Raw genomic sequence first — 17,590 nt, forward strand, 5'->3', positions numbered from 1 at the left:
GAGGGAAAATAGTGAAATAGACTCCTGCATGAAACCCAACTGGGATCCACCTGGCAGCTCCCATCTAGAGCCAACACTTGAACCAACCAAGCCACTGGCTGGGAGGGGAAGAGAAATAGAGAAGGGGGAGAGAGAAGGCAGAGAAGCAGGTGGTAGTTCTCCTGTGTGCCCTGTCAAGAAATTGAACCTGGGGCCCTGGCTGGTTGGCTCAGCGGTGGAGCGTTGGCCTGGCGTGCAGGAGTCCCAGGTTCAATTCCTGGCCAGGGCACACAGGAGAGGTGCCCATCTGCTTCTCCACCCCTCCCCCTCTCCTTCCTCTCCGTCTCTCTCTTCCCCTCCCGCAGCCGAGGCTCCATTGGAGCAAAGATGGCCCGGGCACTGAGGATGGCTCTGTGGCTTCTGCCTCAGGTGCTAGAATGGCTCTGGATGCAGCAGAGCGACGCCCCAGAGGGGCAGAGCATCGCCCCCTGGTGGGCATGCCAGGTGGATCCCGGTCGGGCGCATGCGGGAGTCTGTCTGACTGCTTCCCCCATTTCCAGCTTTGGAAAAATGAAAAAAAAGAAAAGAAAAGAAATTGAATCTGGGACGTCCTTATGCCAGGCTGACGCTCTTTCCACTGACCCAACCAGCCAGGGCCTAGCTTTTCCAGTTTTATGGAAACATTTCAACAAATATTCAGCATTTCTCAGGTTTTAGTTTTTCTCTGGGTACTCTGGTGTTCACTAGCAGTGCTTATTTGAGCTAGACTCCAGTTTCTGGTGGGTCCACATTAATCCCCATGTGCCTCAAGTCATTTTGAGGGGCATCATCTGTCATGGCGAGGACCCATGTGCTCTCGCCAGGCTCTTGGAGTCCTAGGGAGGTGGCTTGCCCCCACCACAGAGGTTTGTGTCCTGGCAGCCAGCTAGGGCCAGTGTCTGGGGCTCCGCCCTTTGGGGAACTACATGTGAGTGGGAGGAAGGATTCTAGACTCTAGTAAGCCATCATGCAGGTGTTCTGAGGGAAGAGTGGTTTTGGACTATTGTAGTGCTACCTGTGCCACCCATCCCTCAGGAACCAGTTCCCGTGCTGTCCTTCCCGCCTCCCGCAGACATCTCCACCTTCCTGGCTTTCCCTTCTCCAGAGAAGCTGCTGCGCCTAGGGCCCAAGAGTGCTGTGCTGATAGCCCAGCAGGTAAGAGCACACTGACTGCAAACCTGCATGCGCCGTGCCTGCTGGAGCTGCTGGAGAACAGGGACAAGCAGAGCACAGAGGGCTGGGGGGGTGGGAGGGGAGCTATCCATGGGAGTGGGGGCTGCCAGGTATTCCTTTTTATATATTAGATGTGTAAATGAGTGTGGGATAGGCAGACCTGCCACACCTCAGAAGGCTGGAATTAGAGAATGGTTTTTTTACACACGTGCACGCGCGCACACCCCTAGGCATTCCTCTACATGTTCTGTAGGACCAGCTGTTTCTAGAACATCCTGCTGCCCAGGACTCCTGTGGTTATCACACATGCACTGCAGGGAGGCTGCTCTTGCTCTAGTCTCACTTGTTGGTTGGCTAGTTGGTTCAGTCACTCATTCATTCCTTCACTGATTCATTCTGAGATGATTGTCAAGCAGCTCCTGTCTGCCAGGCACTGTTCTGAATCTGGCCACAGTTTTTTGTTTTTTTTTTTAATTTATATATTCATTTTAGAGAGGAGAGAAGGGGGGGGGGAGAGAGAGAGAGAGAGAGAGAGAGAGAGAGAAAGGGGAGGAGCAGGAAGCATCAACTCCCATATGTGCCCTGACCAGGCAAGCCAGGGTTTTGAACTGGCAACCTCAGTGTTTCCAGGTTGACGTTTTATCCACTGCGCCACCACAGGTCAGGCTGGCCACAGTTTTATTTAACAATCTTGGTAACTGGAAGTGGAGACCCTGCTCTCTTATTGTACAGATGAGAAAACAGGCTCAAAAAAGGTGAGAGAGCCTGACCAGGCGGTGGCGCAGTGGTTGGAGCATTGGACTGGGATGCAGAGGACCCAGGTTCGAGACCCGAGGTTGCCAGCTTGAGCGCAGGCTCATCTGGTTTGAGCAAAAGCCCACCAGCTTGAACCCAAGGTCACTGGCTCCAGCAGGGTGTTACTTGGTCTGCTGAAGGCCCACGGTCAAGGCACATATGAGAGAGCAATTGATGAACAGCTAAGGTGTTGCAACAAAAAACTAATGATTGATGCTTCTAATCTCTCTCCGTTCCTGTCTGTCTGTCCCTGTCTATCCCTCTCTCTGACTCACTGTCTCTGTAAAAATAAATAAATAAATAAATAAATAAAATCTTTAAAAAAAAAAAGGGTGAGAGAAATATAAATAAAATGGGCCCACTGAGCTGGCTTGGCATTTTGGCTGATTTTCTTATGTATCTACTTTTTTTCATGATAAATGAGGTTGTATGATATAAACCTTTTTTTTTTTTTTTTTTTTTTTTTTTTTACAGAGGCAGAGATAGACAGGGACAGACAGACAGGAACGGAGAGAGATGAGAAGCATCAATCATCAGTTTCTCGTTGCGACTTCTTAGTTGTTCATTGATTGCTTTCTCTCATGTGCCTTGACCGTGGGCCTTCAGCAGAACGAGTAACCCCCTGCTGGAGCCAGCGACCTTGGGTCCAAGCTGGTGAGCTCTTTGCTCAAGCCAGATGAGCCCGCGCTCAAGCTGGTGACCTTGGGGTCTCGAACCTGGGTCCTTCCTCATCCCAGTCCGACGCTCTATCCACTGCGCCACCACCTGGTCAGGCTGATATAAACCTTTTTGTGGCCCACCTTTTCCTTTACTGTGATCCATCATTTTCATGTGTCAGTAAAACTTGTCGGCCTGGTGTGCAGGAGTCCCAGGTTCGATTCCCGGCCAGGGCACACAGGAGAGGTGCCCATCTGCTTCTCCACCCCTCCCCCTCTCCTTCCTCTCTGTCTCTCTCTTCCCCTCCCACAGCCGAAGCTCCATTGGAGCAAAGATGGCTCAGGCACTGGGGATGGCTCCTTGGCCTCTACCCCAGGCGCTAGAGTGGCTCTGGTCGCAACAGAGCGACACCCCAGAGGGGCAGAGCATCGCCCCCTGGTGGGCAGAGCGTCGCCCCCTGGTGGGCATGCCGGGTGGATCCCGGTCGGGCGCATGTGGGAGTCTGTCTGTCTCTCCCCGTTTCCAGCTTCAGAAAAATACAAAACAAACAAACAAACAAACAAAAAACTTCTCATGCCCTTTGTCCCAGTGAGTGGGTGGAGCATGTGGGCAGTCCCCTATTTGAGGATATTTACATTGTTTCTACTTTTCTCTGTTATTGGGAAAGTTGAGGTCAGCTTCCTTGCATTGGAATGCTGTCTACTTCCTAGAGTGTTCAGGTTAGATTACAAGCAGGGCTTCACTGACCTGTGGTTGCGCAGTGGATAGAGCACACACCTGGAATACAGGTCACCAGTTCAAAACCCTGGGCTTGCTTGGTCAAGGCACATATGACAAGCAATCAAAGAACAAATAAAGTGAAGCAACTGTGAGTTGCTGCTTCTTGTTCCTCCTGCCTTCTCTCTCTGTAAAATCAATAAATAAAATATATTAAAAAAACAAAACAAAAAACAAGGGGTTCCTGAGTCACAGGGATAATAATTGTTTCTTAATTCACTCTTTACACGTGGCATGCCGGTATGGGCCAGGTCCATGCCTGGCTCTGAGGGTACAATTGGAGCCAAGGCAGGACCTGTCCTTGTCTAGCAGAGGCCTACATCTTGCCAAGGCCTCCAGGCCAGTGGCAAAGCCCAAGCACATTTCCACTGTGAGTCAGACCCTGGGGCTCCAGCCCCTGCTGACTAGCCATTGTCCCATTGTCTTCTGTGCCCTCAGACTGACACATCTGACCCAGAGAAGGTGGTCTCTGCCTTCCTGAAGGTGTCCTCTGTGTTCAAGGATGAAGCCACAGTGAGGACGGCAGTAGAGGATGCAGTAGGTAACGTGGGGTATGGTATTGGATGGCTCCTCCCTCTTCACTGTGCTAGGGCTTGGTGACAGTTCTAGTTACTGAACTCTCTCTGCTCCAGTGCTAATATATGAGGTGCTCTTCGGCCCCTCCCACCTGATCCTCTGTCGGGTCATTGTGGGTGCTTTCTTTTCTGTTTTTTGTGAATGCCTTTTCCAAAGTTGTACAGCTATATACAGTTAGAGCTCAGGCCAGGTGGCATCCACAACAAGAAGACTAGCTAGTTACAGCCCCAAGACCCTTGTGGAGGTGTTCCTCCCAGAGGAGGGCAGTGAGAACTGAGCCTTTGTCCGACCTCTGAGCCTCTGTATACGTGATCCCCTCCACCTAGAGGTCCCCCTGCTTTCCCCATATCTTTCACAAGGCTTTCTGGGATTTCTGATCCCACTCCCTCAAACTCTGTCATGACTTCCTCTTTCCCCACCTTGTTCTCTGTTACCTCCATTAACCTTCCACCTTGTCAATGTGTGCCTGAGCCTCCTGGGGTGAGCCAGGCTCTGCTAGACAGAGAAGAAGGGCTTGCAGGTGAGGGGCCCAGCACATGGAAAAGGGTAGAAAATGGAAGCACGTCTGATGTTTTCTCTGGACTGGCATGCTGTGGGTGGCATTAAGGCAGGTGGGAGTTTCCAGGTCTGCTCCCTGAGATCCCAGACCCATGGACATTTGTGAGAATAAGATATCTGTAATGTTTCCCAGAACAGCTTAGCACAGAAGCCAGTGGCCACAGATGTCGCTGCAGGCCCTGGCCCCACTCTTCTTTTCCCTATTCATTCTCCCTCACCTCTACAAAATGGCTGAAACCTTCCCCAGGGGGCAAATCTACCTCATCTGATCTCCACCCCAGCTGTGCAAGGTCCCTGAGCCCGTTTTACTTGAGAGGCCAGGGCAGGGAAGGGCCGAAGTGTCACAGCTGGTAGATCCAACCCTTCCCCAGATACTAACTGTCCCCTCAGCCTGGTACCTGTGTCCACTTCCCACATCCTACATCCTGTGTTCTGTGTTCACCTCCTGAAGAGGGCAGGAGGCAGGGCCCAGCTTGGGATGGTGTTGTTGGCGTGCCCTTGGCCCATGGCCTATTCTTTTTGCAGTAAGCACTCTGCCCCATGCTGCTTCTCCCTTGCAGATGCCTTGATGAAGAAGGCCTTCAGCTCATCCTCCTTCAACTCGAACGTCTTCCTCACCAGGCTCCTCATCCACATGGGTCTGCTCAAGGTGTGGCTGGCAGGAATGGTGGCCAGGAGGGGAGGGGGAAGTGTGCCATTGGGTATTCTGGCCATGCCCATCCGCCTCACAGGTCCTGCTGGGGCCTGTCACCCACACTGTCCTGGGCCTGCTGTGCTTCAACAGCCTTGGTCTTCATGGTGGGACTCAGCTTGCCCTTGCCCTGGGGCTCTCTGAGCAGGGGCTGGATGGTGGAGACCTAGAGCCTTGCAGGGGACTTTGATGTTCACCTGCTCAGTGCATTCCCCTTGCAGAGTGAAGACAAGGTCAAGGCCATTGCCAACCTGTACGGCCCTTTGATGGTGCTGAACCACATGGTGCAGCAGGACTACTTCCCCAAGGCCCTTGTTCCCCTGCTACTGGCATTCATGACCAAGTGAGTATGCCCATGTCAGCTGCTGTGGTCAGCGGAGGTTTCCTTGGCTGGTCACTCGGGTTTGTGAGAGGCTCTTATGCTTCCCAGGCTCTTGGCATCTATGTTTGGGTCTCACTGTTCTTGTGTGGCCACCACCCCTGTGAAGCTTTCTCCCCTGTGCCCCACAGAGGACACAGTACTCAGGGACAGAGCCTATCCCTGTGAGAGACAGGACATGTCACACCCCCATTTTCCAGATGAAGAAGCCAGGTCAGTTAGGAGTTTGCCCACATCACACTGCTGGTCAAGGACCTGTGCTCACACTCGGCGATGTTCCTGAGAGCAGCTCTGTGTCCATTCCCATAGAAGCCTAGGCTGGGGCCCTGGTCATGCTGGCCTTCCACAGCCACAGGCCCTCCCTGGGGATCAGAGACCTGGAAACCTTGGCCCTGTCCTGGAGGATCCTGCGGCATGATGGGGCACTGGCCACAGCCAAGAAATGAGGAGCCTTCAGGCTCACCAGGGATGGGTGGGGAGACTTGTCCTTGGTCCTCACTGAGGCCCTGTTGGTCCCAGGTGACCTTTGATCTCCAAGGGCTCTGACCAGCCACACTTAATGAATCCAGTGCCTTGGGAGAGAGTGTGAGGGGGACTCCCTACCCATCCTGGTGGGCTCTGATGGGGCCTGCAGGTTCCTTATTACTTGACTGTGACCGTGCCACACCGAGCCGCAGGACCCTCCAGGAGGAGAAAGGAATTGCCCCTGCTACCCCACCCGCAGGAGCACCCCTTTTGAAAAGTCATTGTGAAAATTAGGAAAGTGGAGTCTGGCCTGACCTGTGGTGGCTCAGTGGATAAAACATCGACCTGGAATGCTGAGGTCGCTGGTTCGAAACCTGGGCTTGTCTGGTCAAGGCACATACAGGAAGCAACTACTGTGAGTTGATGCTTCCTGGTCCTCCCTACCCCATTTCTCTCTCTCTCTAAAAAATCAATAAATAAGCTGGTTTTTAAAAAAATAATGCTTCTTTAAAAAAAATAAAAGGAAAGTGGAGTTTGGCACATTTCTAGCTTCAAAAATGGTCCCCACTCCTCTGCTGCAGCCTGAGCTCCCAGGACCCAAAGGTGCCCGTGCCACCCACTGACCCCTCTATCCCCACAGGCCCAATGGCGCCCTGGAGTCCTGTTCCTTTGCCCGCCACAGTCTGCTGCAGACGCTGTACAAGGTGTAGACCTGGACATGAAGCGGCTTGGACCAGTGACATGGGAAGGGACTCAGATGAAGGACTCTGACCAGAGGCAGGAAGGGTCTTTGTCGCGTGTGTTGTGCTGGTCCCTTGAGTATGTGTGTCAGTGTGGTGTGTGTGCCAGTGTGTGCTTCCTGTTGGGGTTTGGGTTTTTAATGTCTCCCTCCTGGACTGGCCCTGGCCCGCGAGGGAGAGCTGGTGCCCGGCCAAAGGGCTGCGAGCTGCTCTGCCATTAAATTCACCTCTGTCTGAGGGCGCTCTGCTGACCTGGGCCTCGGAGAGGCCGCGGCTGTTCCCACCCACTTTGCCTCTCTTAGCCTCCTAGGCTGCACCACAGCCTAGGACATAGCTGTCCTGTGCTATCCCCTCCCTCTGTGTCGTGGCTAGGCTGCTGTTCCCTGGGGCACCGCTCACTCCCGGTTGCCTCTGCTTCCCTGTCCCCATGTCCTGGTTCTGCAACCACCACAGTCCCTTACCCTCCATCCTTGCTGTGCCAGTCCCTTGGCATGAGAGGCAGACTGCCATGGGTAGAACCATGGGGTGGTCAGCAGAGGGCAGGACCCTGGTGCCCATGCCTTGTGGACAGGATAAGAAGCCAGTGGGCAGACATGAGAGGGTTCTGAAGCAGGAGGTGCCCAGATGGTGCTGGCTCTGGACCCATCGTGTCTTCTGGCTGCTAAGGAGATGTCTGTGACTGGCCTACAGGCCAAGCTGGAGAGGCTTCTGGACAGGCCCAAACCTGTTCTCCAGTCGCGGGCAGGGGCAGGCCCACTGCTTCTGAGCTACATCTGGGGAGCTCTTACAGGACCTGGGGCGGGGCTGGCGACGCCCCTAGCCTCCCTCAGCTGCTCCGCCATGCCCTGTGCTTTCCCCTTTGTGCTCTGTGTCCGGGCTGTGCCCGAGCTTCACAAATAAAGTCGTGTGATAACAGTAGAAACTGAAACTTTTTACCTGAAGTGGACCTTTTTCGGGGCCTGAGTGCCTAGAGTCCCACCTCAGTCTGTGAGGAGCAGTCCATCTTACCAAGGATTCCCCATGCCAACCTTGTGTCCTCAGCTGGGGCAGGTCTGTCCTACCAAGTCCTGGATACTTAACTCCATGTGGGCATGCCCGCTCCCCTGTGAAAGCTGAGTGGGTCTTGGGCACCAGCTCGTGGGAACTGGGAGGATGGAGGGCTCTCCTTCTCTGGGCATTGGTCCTGAGTGGGGACTCAGGACCTGCCTGGCCTCATCTCACTCTCCACCCCATCTTTAGGCCACAGCTCTCCACTGGTCCTTGCATCACTCCATTTTGGACCTGGCCGGGCTGGACACTAGATTTTGCCACAGGTCCTGCTGTCTACACAGGATCCCCTGGGTCTGGCTAGCAAAGTTTTTTCCCAGGGTTGGTCCTGGCTGGAAAGCCACTGAAGGATGTTGGGCCATAGGACCTGTAATAGAGGACACTTCCTTTGAGATTCTTCCCTGCCGCTGCTGCATATGGTGACAGACAAGCCAGCATACCTTCCTCATCATGTACCCCAGACAGCAGGCTTACCTGAGGAGCCTGTGTCTCCACAGGAATGAAGAGTTTCCTCCAAAGTTTTCTTAGGGGGTAGCATTTTCTTACTATGGGCCACTCAAGTGACTTCTTTGTTGCCCAGGTGGCAGAGGTATCTTGCCCTGTTCCTCTTCATAAAAGGCAGATAATGTGGCAGGAGGCATATGGAGGTTTGGCCAACTCCAGTCCCCACCCCTTGCTATGCTCTGTCCTGAGCTCTGGGACTGGAGCCTGCCTTTGGGGAGCTCCCAGTCCTGTGTAGGAGACCAACAATCATGTCCCACCATGGGGACAGTGGGAAGTCGGGGAAGCCTTCAAAAGTTAGGGATTCAAGAATTCTTGAGATTCAAATAGGACTTCTGATGGGTGATATTTGACAGATGGAGAAATAGGCTTGAGGCTGAGTAGGGGCCTGTCCAACGTTCTCTGGCCTGGCTCTCCTTTCCACTTGGTCCAGGAATGCAGACTCTGATTACCCCAGTCCCTACTCAACCTTCAGACCAGCTCAGCATTTGGGACCCCAAACTAGCTCCAGGTGCAGGGAAAGGGGGATGCGGGTGTGCTCTAACTTTTTGCTTACTGAGAAAGCTGCAGTCTTTGGAATTTCCCCCTAGACCCATATGCTCATGAGAACTACAGCCAGCACTAAGATTGCACAAGCTGCAGGTCCCTAAGCACCATGATTTGAGGTCTTCATAGATGCCCTGGCCTGGAAACACCACCTGTGAAGGGCCTGCTCAGAACCAGGCTGTTCCCACTAAAGGGAACTTGACCATTGGCTTAGGGCTAAACCACCAATTCCATTCTGAAACTAGGACTAGAAAAGCCTAGGAAGTGTGGTCCAGGGTGCTTCTAGAAGCACATCCTGATGGCAAGAACCTAGAGATGACTCCCAGGCCAATACTGAGACATGTATCAAGTACACTATGTCCCAGAGAACAGTCCACCTTAGTGAAAACACATCAGCTAGGGTTATATGCACACCACAGATGAATCCCGGGCAGGCTGAGTGAAGAAAATCTCAGTGCGCCTGAACAGGCGATAGTGCAGTGGATAGAGCATCGGACTGGGATGTGGAGGATCCAGGTTTGAGACCCCGAGGTCCCCAGCTTGAGCGCAGGCTCATCTGCTTTGAGCAAAGCTCACCAGCTTGGACCCAAGATCACTGGCTTGCGCAAGAGCTTGCTTGGTCTGCTATCTGCTGTAGCCCCACGGTCAAGGCACATATGAGAAAGCAATGAACTACTAAGATGTCACAACGAAAAACTGATAATGCTTCTCATCTTTCTGTTCCTGTCTGTCCCTATCTATCCCTCTCTCTGACTCTGTCTCTGTAAAAACAACAACAAAAAACAGTGCAGGCCTGACCTGTGGTGGCGCAGTGGATAAAGCGTCGACCTGGAAATGCTGAGGTCGCTGGTTCGAAACCCTGGGCTTGCCTGGTCAAGGCACATATGGAAGTTGATGCTTCCAGCTCCTCCCCCTTCTCTCTCTGTCTCTCTCCTCTCTCCTCTCTCCTCTCTAAAAATGAATAAATAAAATCAAAACAAAACAAAACAAAACAAAAAAACAGTGCAATAAATACCATTAGTAAGTTAATGTGTTTAGGCACATGTATGTATGTGACAATGCTGATAATAAAGGAGGTGCTAAACCCAGCATTCATGGTAGGACTTTGGAAAAAGGGGACAGGGCGGGTTGGGAGCAGCAAGCATTCAAATGATATGAGTGCACCCACCTAAAAGCCTTATTAGAAGAAAAAACAAGGGAGAGCCTGACTTGGGGTGGTGGAGTGAATAAAGCGTTGACCTGGAACAATGAGATCGCCAATTTGAAACCCTAGGCATACCTGGTCAAGGCACATATGGGAGTTGATGCTTCCTACTCTTCCCCCTTCCTCTTTCTCTCTCTCCTCTAAAATGAGTAAGTAGAATCCTTAGCCACATACACACAAGAGGGCATTTTATGACACAGAAAAGCTTAAACCATAAGGAAGTTTGTCTATTTAAGAAGTGTAAAGCAACCGGACCAGGCAGTGGCGCAGTGGATAGAGCGTCGGACTGGGATGCAGAGGACCAGGGTTCGAGACCCCAAGGTCGCCAGCTTGAGCGCAGGCTCATCTGGTTTGAGCAAAAAAGCCCACCAGCTTGAACCCAAGATCGCTGGCTCCAGCAAGGAGTTACTCCGTCTACTGAAGGCCCATGGTCAAGGCACATATGAGAAAGCAATCAATGAACTAAGGTGTTGCAACGGGCAATGAAAACTAATGATTGCCTGACCTGTGGTGGCGCAGTGGATAAAGCGTTGACCTGGAAATGCTGAGGTCGCCGGTTCGAAACCCTGGGCTTGCCTGGTCAAGGCACATATGGGAGTTGATGCTTCCTGCTCCTCCCCCCCTTCTCTCTCTCTTCCTCTCTCTCTCTCCTTTCTAAAATGAATAAATAAAAAAAATTAAAAAAAAAAAGAAAACTAATGATTGATGCTTCTCATCTCTCTCTGTTCCTGTCTATCCCTCTCTCTGACTCTGTCTCTGTAAAAAAAAAAAAAAAAAAAAAGTGTAAAGCAATTACAGAAAACCACAAAAGTGAACACAAGGTGATAGAGTAAAAAGACCTAACAACATAGCCTGACCAGGTTGTGCAGTTGATAAAGCATCAGACTGGGATGTGGAGGACCCAGGTTTGAAACCCAAAGTTGCCAGCTTGAGCTCAGGCTCATCTAGTTTGAGCAAGGCTCACTAACTTGAGCCTAAGGTTGCTGGTTTGAGCAAGGGGTCACTCACTGCTGTAGCCCTACGGTCAAGGCACACATTAGAAAGCAATCAATGAACAACTAAGGTGCCACAACAAAAAATTGATGCTTACCTCTCCCTTTCTCTCTCTCTCTCTCTCTCTCTCTCTCTCTCTCTCACACACACACACACACACACACACACACGACCTAGCAACTTCTAGAGCATAAAACTAGGACTAGGGTTGCGAATCTAAATCCACTGAAAATTGGGCAAAGGATATGAACAGGTATTTCACAGAAGGAACTAGAACAGAAACCCCAAAAATGTTCTACCTTAATGGTAGTCAAGGAGATGCAAAATAAAACCCCACTCTCTTTTAAAATAACATTTAAAAAATTGATTTTAGAGGGAGGAGGGGAGAGAGAGAAACATCAATTTGTTATTCCAATTATTCATGCCAGTGTCATTGGTTGATTCTTGTATGTGCACTGACCTAGGATTTAACCTGCAGCCTCGTCATTTCATGATTATGATCTAACCACTTGAGCTGCCCAATCAGGGCCAAAATCCAATATTTTTAATCAAATTTTTTAATAAAAGGTAAACATAATGGTCATCAGTAGAATGAAAAAACAATGGCAAATGTGTGCAGAGAATAATACGTGACCTTTCAACCAGAAGCTACCTGCATCCACATGAATGAATCTTGAAAACATCGAGTGAAAAGAAGTTGCAATATAATATGCACTGTTTAATTTTAAAATTATTGCCATCTATTGTATTAAAATTATACTATCTCATGAAAGTGGTTACCTCTGGTAAGGAGAGAATAAGGGTGGGAAAAAAACAGGAGGGAGGCTGCAACTGAATCTGATATACCCCCAAAAAGTGAAAAAAGGGACTCCAATTCTTGTACACCCATATGCACAGCAGCATTACTTGGTAGCTCAGAAGTGGAGCAACTCAGATGTTCATCAACAGATGGACAGGTAAAATGTGTTCTGTATATACAATGGCATATTATTCAGTAATAAGGAATGAAAATCTGATACTTGCTGCGACCTGGATGAACCTTGAAACCTTATGCTAAGGGTAAAAAGTCAGACATGAAAGGACAAATAATATGTAATTCCACTTATCTGATGTACCTAGAATACATAGAGAAAGCAAATTCATTGAAAGAGAAGAGAGGTCACCAGGGCACTGGGGAGAGTACGGAATGGGGAGTTAGTGTAATGGGTGCAGAGTTTACGTTCCGGTTGATGAGAAGGTTCTGGGAATGGGTAGTGGTGATGGTTGCACAACGTTGTGAATATATTCAATTCTACTAAACTACACTTAAATGCTTAAAATTGTAAATTTTATGTTATGTATATTTTACCATAATAAAAAAAAATGAAACTATAGATGTTTTAGAAGATAGTGTAAGGAAATGTCATTAAGACCTCAGAAGTGAGAAAAAGATGAAATACAGGCCCTGGCCGGTTGGCTCAGCGGTAGAGCGTCGGCCTGGCGCGCGGGGGACCCGGGTTTGATTCCCGGCCAGGGCACATAGGAGAAGCGCCCATTTGCTTCTCCACCCCCACCCCCTCCTTCCTCTCTGTCTCTCTCTTCCCCTCCTGCAGCCAAGGCTCCATTGGAGCAAAGATAGCCCGGGCGCTGGGGATGGCTCTTTGGCCTCTGACCCAGGTGCTAGAGTGGCTCTGGTCGCGGCAGAGCGACGCCCCGGAGGGGCAGAGCATCGCCCCCTGGTGGGCATAGCGTCGCCCCTGGTGGGCGTGCCGGGTGGATCCCGGTCGGGCGCATGCGGGAGTCTGTCTGACTGTCTCTCCCTGTTTCCAGCTTCAGAAAAATACAAAAAAAAAAAAAAAAAAAAAAAGATGAAATACAGCCTGACCAGGTGGTGGTGCAGTGGATAGAGCGTCGGACTGGGATGCTGAGGATCCAGGTTCAAGACCCCGAGGTCGCCAGCTTGAGCGCGGGCTCATCTGGTTGGAGAAAAAGCTCATCAGCTTGGACCCAAAGGTCGCTGGCTCAAGCAAGGGGTTACTCGGTCTGCTGAAGGCCCGTGGTCAAAGCACATATGAGAAAGCAGTCAATGAACAACTAAGGTGTTGCAATGCGTGACGAAAAACTAATGATTGATGCTTCTCATCTCTCTGTTCCTGTCTGTCTGCCCCTGTCTATCTCTCTGTCTCTGTAAAAAAATAAAAATTAAAAAAAAAGATGAAATACATTTAACTTGGTTTGCTATTATTGTAGGATATTCAGGCAATGGATAGTACATAGCAATGAGAACAGGATTTTGTACACCAAAAGGCATTATTAAGGGAATAAAACTTAAAGCAAGTCACAGAAAGGAAGAAAATAATTGTATCTTTTAAACTCAGAATATATAGTTTCTAAAAATTAAGAGAAGACAATAAAAGATCAAAAGGGTAGAATGAGCACTTCACAAAAAGCATATGAAAAAGGTGCTTAATTTCATTAGTCTTCAGAGAAATACATATTTAAATCACAGTGTGGGCCCTGGCCTGATAGATCTGTTGGTTACAGCACCATCCTGATACACTAAGCTTGTGGGTTTGATACCTGGTTAGGGCACGTACAAGAGTCAACTGATGGCCTGACCAGAAGGTGGCGCAGTGGATAGAGCGTCGGACTGGGATGCAGAGGACCCAGGTTCGAGACCCCGAGGTCGCCAGCTTGAGCACAGGCTCATCTGGTTTGAACAAAAGCCCACCAGCCTGAACCCAAGGTCACTGGTTCGAGCAAGGGTTTAACTCGGTCTGCTGAAGGCCCGCGGTCAAGGCACATATGAGAAAGCAATCAATGAACAACTAAGGTGTTGCAACGTGCAACGAAAAACTAATGATTGATGCTTCTCATCTCTCTCCGTTCCTGTCTGTCTGTCCCTCTCTCTGACTCACTCTCTGTCTCTGTAAAAAATAAATAAAATAAAAATAAATTAAAAAAAAAAAAAGAATCAACTGATGGAAGAGGAGTGGTCAGAGAGGCTCAGGGTGGGGGGGAGGGAGGTGTGGCAAAAAAAAAAAAAAAAAATCAACTGATGGCCTGACCAGGCGGTGGGACAGTAGATAGAGTGTGGGACTGGGATGCGGAGGACCCAGGTTCAAGACCCCGAGGTCACCAGCTTGAGCTCAGGCTCATCTGCTTTGAGCAAAGCTCACCAGCTTTGACCCAAGGTCGCTGGCTCGAGCAAGGGGTAACTTGGTCTGCTGAAGGCTCACGGTCAAGGCACATATAAGGAAGCAATCAATGAACAACTAAGGTGTCGCAACGAAAAACTGATGATTAATGTTTCTCATCTCTCTCCATTACTGTTTGTCTCTATCTCTCTGAATCTCTAAAAAAATAAAATAATTTAAAAAATAATCAACTGTTGAAAGCTGGAACAACAAAAATTAATGTTTCTCTCTCTCTCTCCCCCACTTCCTCCCTCTAAAATCAATAAATAGGCCTGACTGGATGCTCAGTTGGTTAAATCACTGTCCCAGTGTGCAGAGGTTGCAGGTTCAATTCCCAGTCAGGGCACATACAGGAATATATCAATGTTTCTGTCTTTCTATCTCTCTCTCCCTATCTCTCTAAAATCAATGATTTTTTTTTGAGAGAGAGAGAGAGAGAGAGAAAAGGAGAGAGAAGGAGAGAGATGAGAAGCATCAACTTGTAGTTGCTCCACTTTAGTTGTTCATTGATTGTTTCTCATACATGCCTTAACCAGGGGCTCAAGCCAAGCCATTGACCCCTTGCTCAAACCAGCGACTTTGGACTTCAAACCAGCAACCTTCGGGTTCAAACCAGTGACCTTGGGAATCGTGGATGAACCCGCGCTGAAGCTAGCGACCCCATGCTCAAAGTGGCGATCTCGGTGTTTCGAGCCAGGACCTCAGTATTCCGGGTCAAGGCTCTGACTGCACCACCACCAGTCAGGCTCAACAAATAAATTAAAAAAAAAAATTTTTTTTAATCAGTAAGTAAAAATTGAAAAAAATAAAACCACAATATGATATCTACCGTTATAATCTTCACTAGAATGGCTACAATACAAAAGACATGAGCTTGAGAATCCAGTGGCGCAGTGGATAGAGCATTGGACTGGGACACAAAAGGACCCAGGTTCAAAACCCAGAGATTGCTGACTTGAGTGTGGAATCATAGACATGACCCCATGGTCGCTGGCATGAGCAAGGGGTCACTCGCTCTGCTGTAGCCCCCTAGTCAAGGTACATATGAGAAAGCAATCAATGAACAACTAAGGAGCCACAATGAATAATTGATGCTTCTCATCTCTCTTCCTTCCTGTCTGTCTGTCCCTCTCTCTCTGTCGCTGTAAAAACAAAAAAACAAAAGCCTGACCAGGCGGTGGCACAGTGGATAGAGCATCGGACTGGGATGCAGAAGATGCAGGTTCAAGACCCCAAGGTCGCTGGCTTGAGAGTGGGCTCCTCTGCTTTGAGCAAAGCTCACCAGCTTGGACCCAGGGTCGCTGGCTCGAGCACGGGGTTACTCAGTCTGCTGAAGGCCCGCGGTCAAGGCACATGTGAGAAATCAATCAATGAACAACTAGGATGTCGCAATGCACAATGAAAAACTAATGATCGATGCTTCTCATCTTTCTGTTCCTGTCTGTTTGTCCCTGTCTATCCCTCTCTCTGACTCTCAATCTGTCTCTAGAAAAAAAATAAAAATTAAAAAATTAAAAAATAAAAACAAACAAAAAATGACAAAAGATAGATGATACCAAGCATTGGTGAAGATGTGAAGCAACTAGAATTCAGACTCTGCTAGTGAATTTGTAAATTGGTACAACCACTTTGGGAAACTGGCAGTATTCATTGAGGCTGAAAATAAGCATGTTCTAAAACCAGCAATTCCACCCCCCTAGGTATATCCTTACAGAAATGGGTTGTGATATGTTCATGAAAAAAATTTGCCAACATGGTATGCAGCACTTCATATTAGCCCTACCCTAGAAACAACCCAGAGTCCATCAAGAGTGGAATGGATAAAGAATTGTGGTCCCTGGCTGGTTGGCTCAGTCATGGAGTGTTGGCCCAGTGTGTGGAAGTCCCAGGTTTGATTCCCGGCCAGGGCACCCAGGAGAAGCGCCCATCTAATTCTCCACCCTTCCCCTCTCCTTTCTCTTTGTCTCTCTCTTCCCCTCCCACAGCCAAGGCTCCACTGGAACAAAGTTGGCCCGGGCACTGGGGATGGCTCCATGGCCTCTGCCTCAGGCACTAGAATGGCTTCAATTGCAGCAGAGCAACGCCCCAGATGGGCAGAGCATCGCCCCCTGGTGGGCATGCTGGGTGGATCCCAGTCGGGCGCATGCACGAGTCTGTCTGTCTGCCTCCACCCCCCACCCCCCACCCCCAGCTTCTCACTTCGGGGGGAGGAAAAAAACGTAATTGTTGCATAGACCCTGGCCAGTTGGCTTAGTGGTAAAGCATCGGCTCTGCATGTGGATGTCCCAGGTTTGAGTCCTGGTCAGGGCACATAGGAGAAGCACCCATCTGCTTCACCCCTCCCCCTCTCCCTTTTTTCTATCTCTTCCCCTTCCACAGCCAACGCTCCACTAGAGCAAGTTGGCCCAGATGCTGAAGATGGGTCCATGGCCTCGCCTCAGGTGCTAAAATGGTTTGGGTTACAATGGAGCAACAGCCCCAGATGGGCAAAGCATCACCCCCTAGTGGGCTTGCCGGGTGGATCCTGGTTGGGCACATGCAGGAGTCTATCTCTCTGACCCCCATTTCTCAAGATAAATACAAAAAATAGAAAAAGAAAATAAGAATTGCAGCATAGTGAGGCAGAGGTGGGAATGGTTCACCCAAGCAGGGAGGGATAGTTCAGTATTGATCTTGTTTAGAATTGTCAGTGCATGTTGATGAAAAAAAGACCAGCTTTAAGTTGGTTCCACTATATTTAAATTTTCTACCAATGGTACCCCCCATATTGCCTGTGTCTGGGGCAGATTGCTCTTTGCCTCAACTCCATGCCACTGTTGGGGAGTATTTATAGAATGGAATGTTGGAATACTATATAAAAATGAAAATGGATAAATTTTTTTAAGATTTTTTTTTTTTTTTTAACAGAGGCAGAGATAGACAGGGACAGACAGACAGGAACGGAGAGAGATGAGAAGCATCAATCATCAGTTTCTCGTTGCGCATTGCGACTTCTTAGTTGTTCATTGATTGCTTTCTCACATGTGCCTTGACCGCGGGCCTTCAGCAGACCGAGTAACCCCCTGCTGGAGCCAGCGACCTTGGGTCCAAGCTGGTGAGCTCTTTGCTCAAACCAGATGAGCCCGCGCTCAAGCTGGCGACCTCGGGGTCTCGAACCTGGGTCCTTCTGCATCCCAGTCCGACGCTCTATCCACTGTGCCACCACCTGGTCAGGCTTTTTTAAGATTTTTTAAAAATTATTGATTTTGGAGAGAGGAAGGGAGAGAGAGAGAAATATCAATTTGTTATTCCACT

The 17,590-nt window shown here is 49.6% G+C and overlaps 1 protein-coding gene across 4 annotated transcripts in view; it reads left to right on the top strand.

Annotated features, from left to right (window-relative positions):
* The window catches only part of RANGAP1 (Ran GTPase activating protein 1), a 34,354-nt gene extending 26,597 nt beyond the window's left edge, over nucleotides 1-7,757 (top strand). For all 4 annotated transcript variants that reach the window (XM_066257066.1, XM_066257074.1, XM_066257083.1 and 1 more), the window contains 5 exons: nucleotides 1,054-1,173; nucleotides 3,859-3,961; nucleotides 5,115-5,203; nucleotides 5,467-5,588; nucleotides 6,730-7,757. In XM_066257066.1, coding sequence (XP_066113163.1) covers nucleotides 1,054-1,173; nucleotides 3,859-3,961; nucleotides 5,115-5,203; nucleotides 5,467-5,588; nucleotides 6,730-6,799 — 504 coding nt within the window. In that variant the 3' untranslated portion in view covers nucleotides 6,800-7,757. The remainder of the gene's footprint in view (nucleotides 1-1,053; nucleotides 1,174-3,858; nucleotides 3,962-5,114; nucleotides 5,204-5,466; nucleotides 5,589-6,729) is intronic.
* Nucleotides 7,758-17,590: the final 9,833 nt, after the last annotated feature.

This window comes from Saccopteryx bilineata, chromosome 1, assembly GCF_036850765.1.
Source record: "Saccopteryx bilineata isolate mSacBil1 chromosome 1, mSacBil1_pri_phased_curated, whole genome shotgun sequence".
Classification (NCBI taxonomy): Eukaryota; Metazoa; Chordata; class Mammalia; order Chiroptera; family Emballonuridae; genus Saccopteryx; species Saccopteryx bilineata.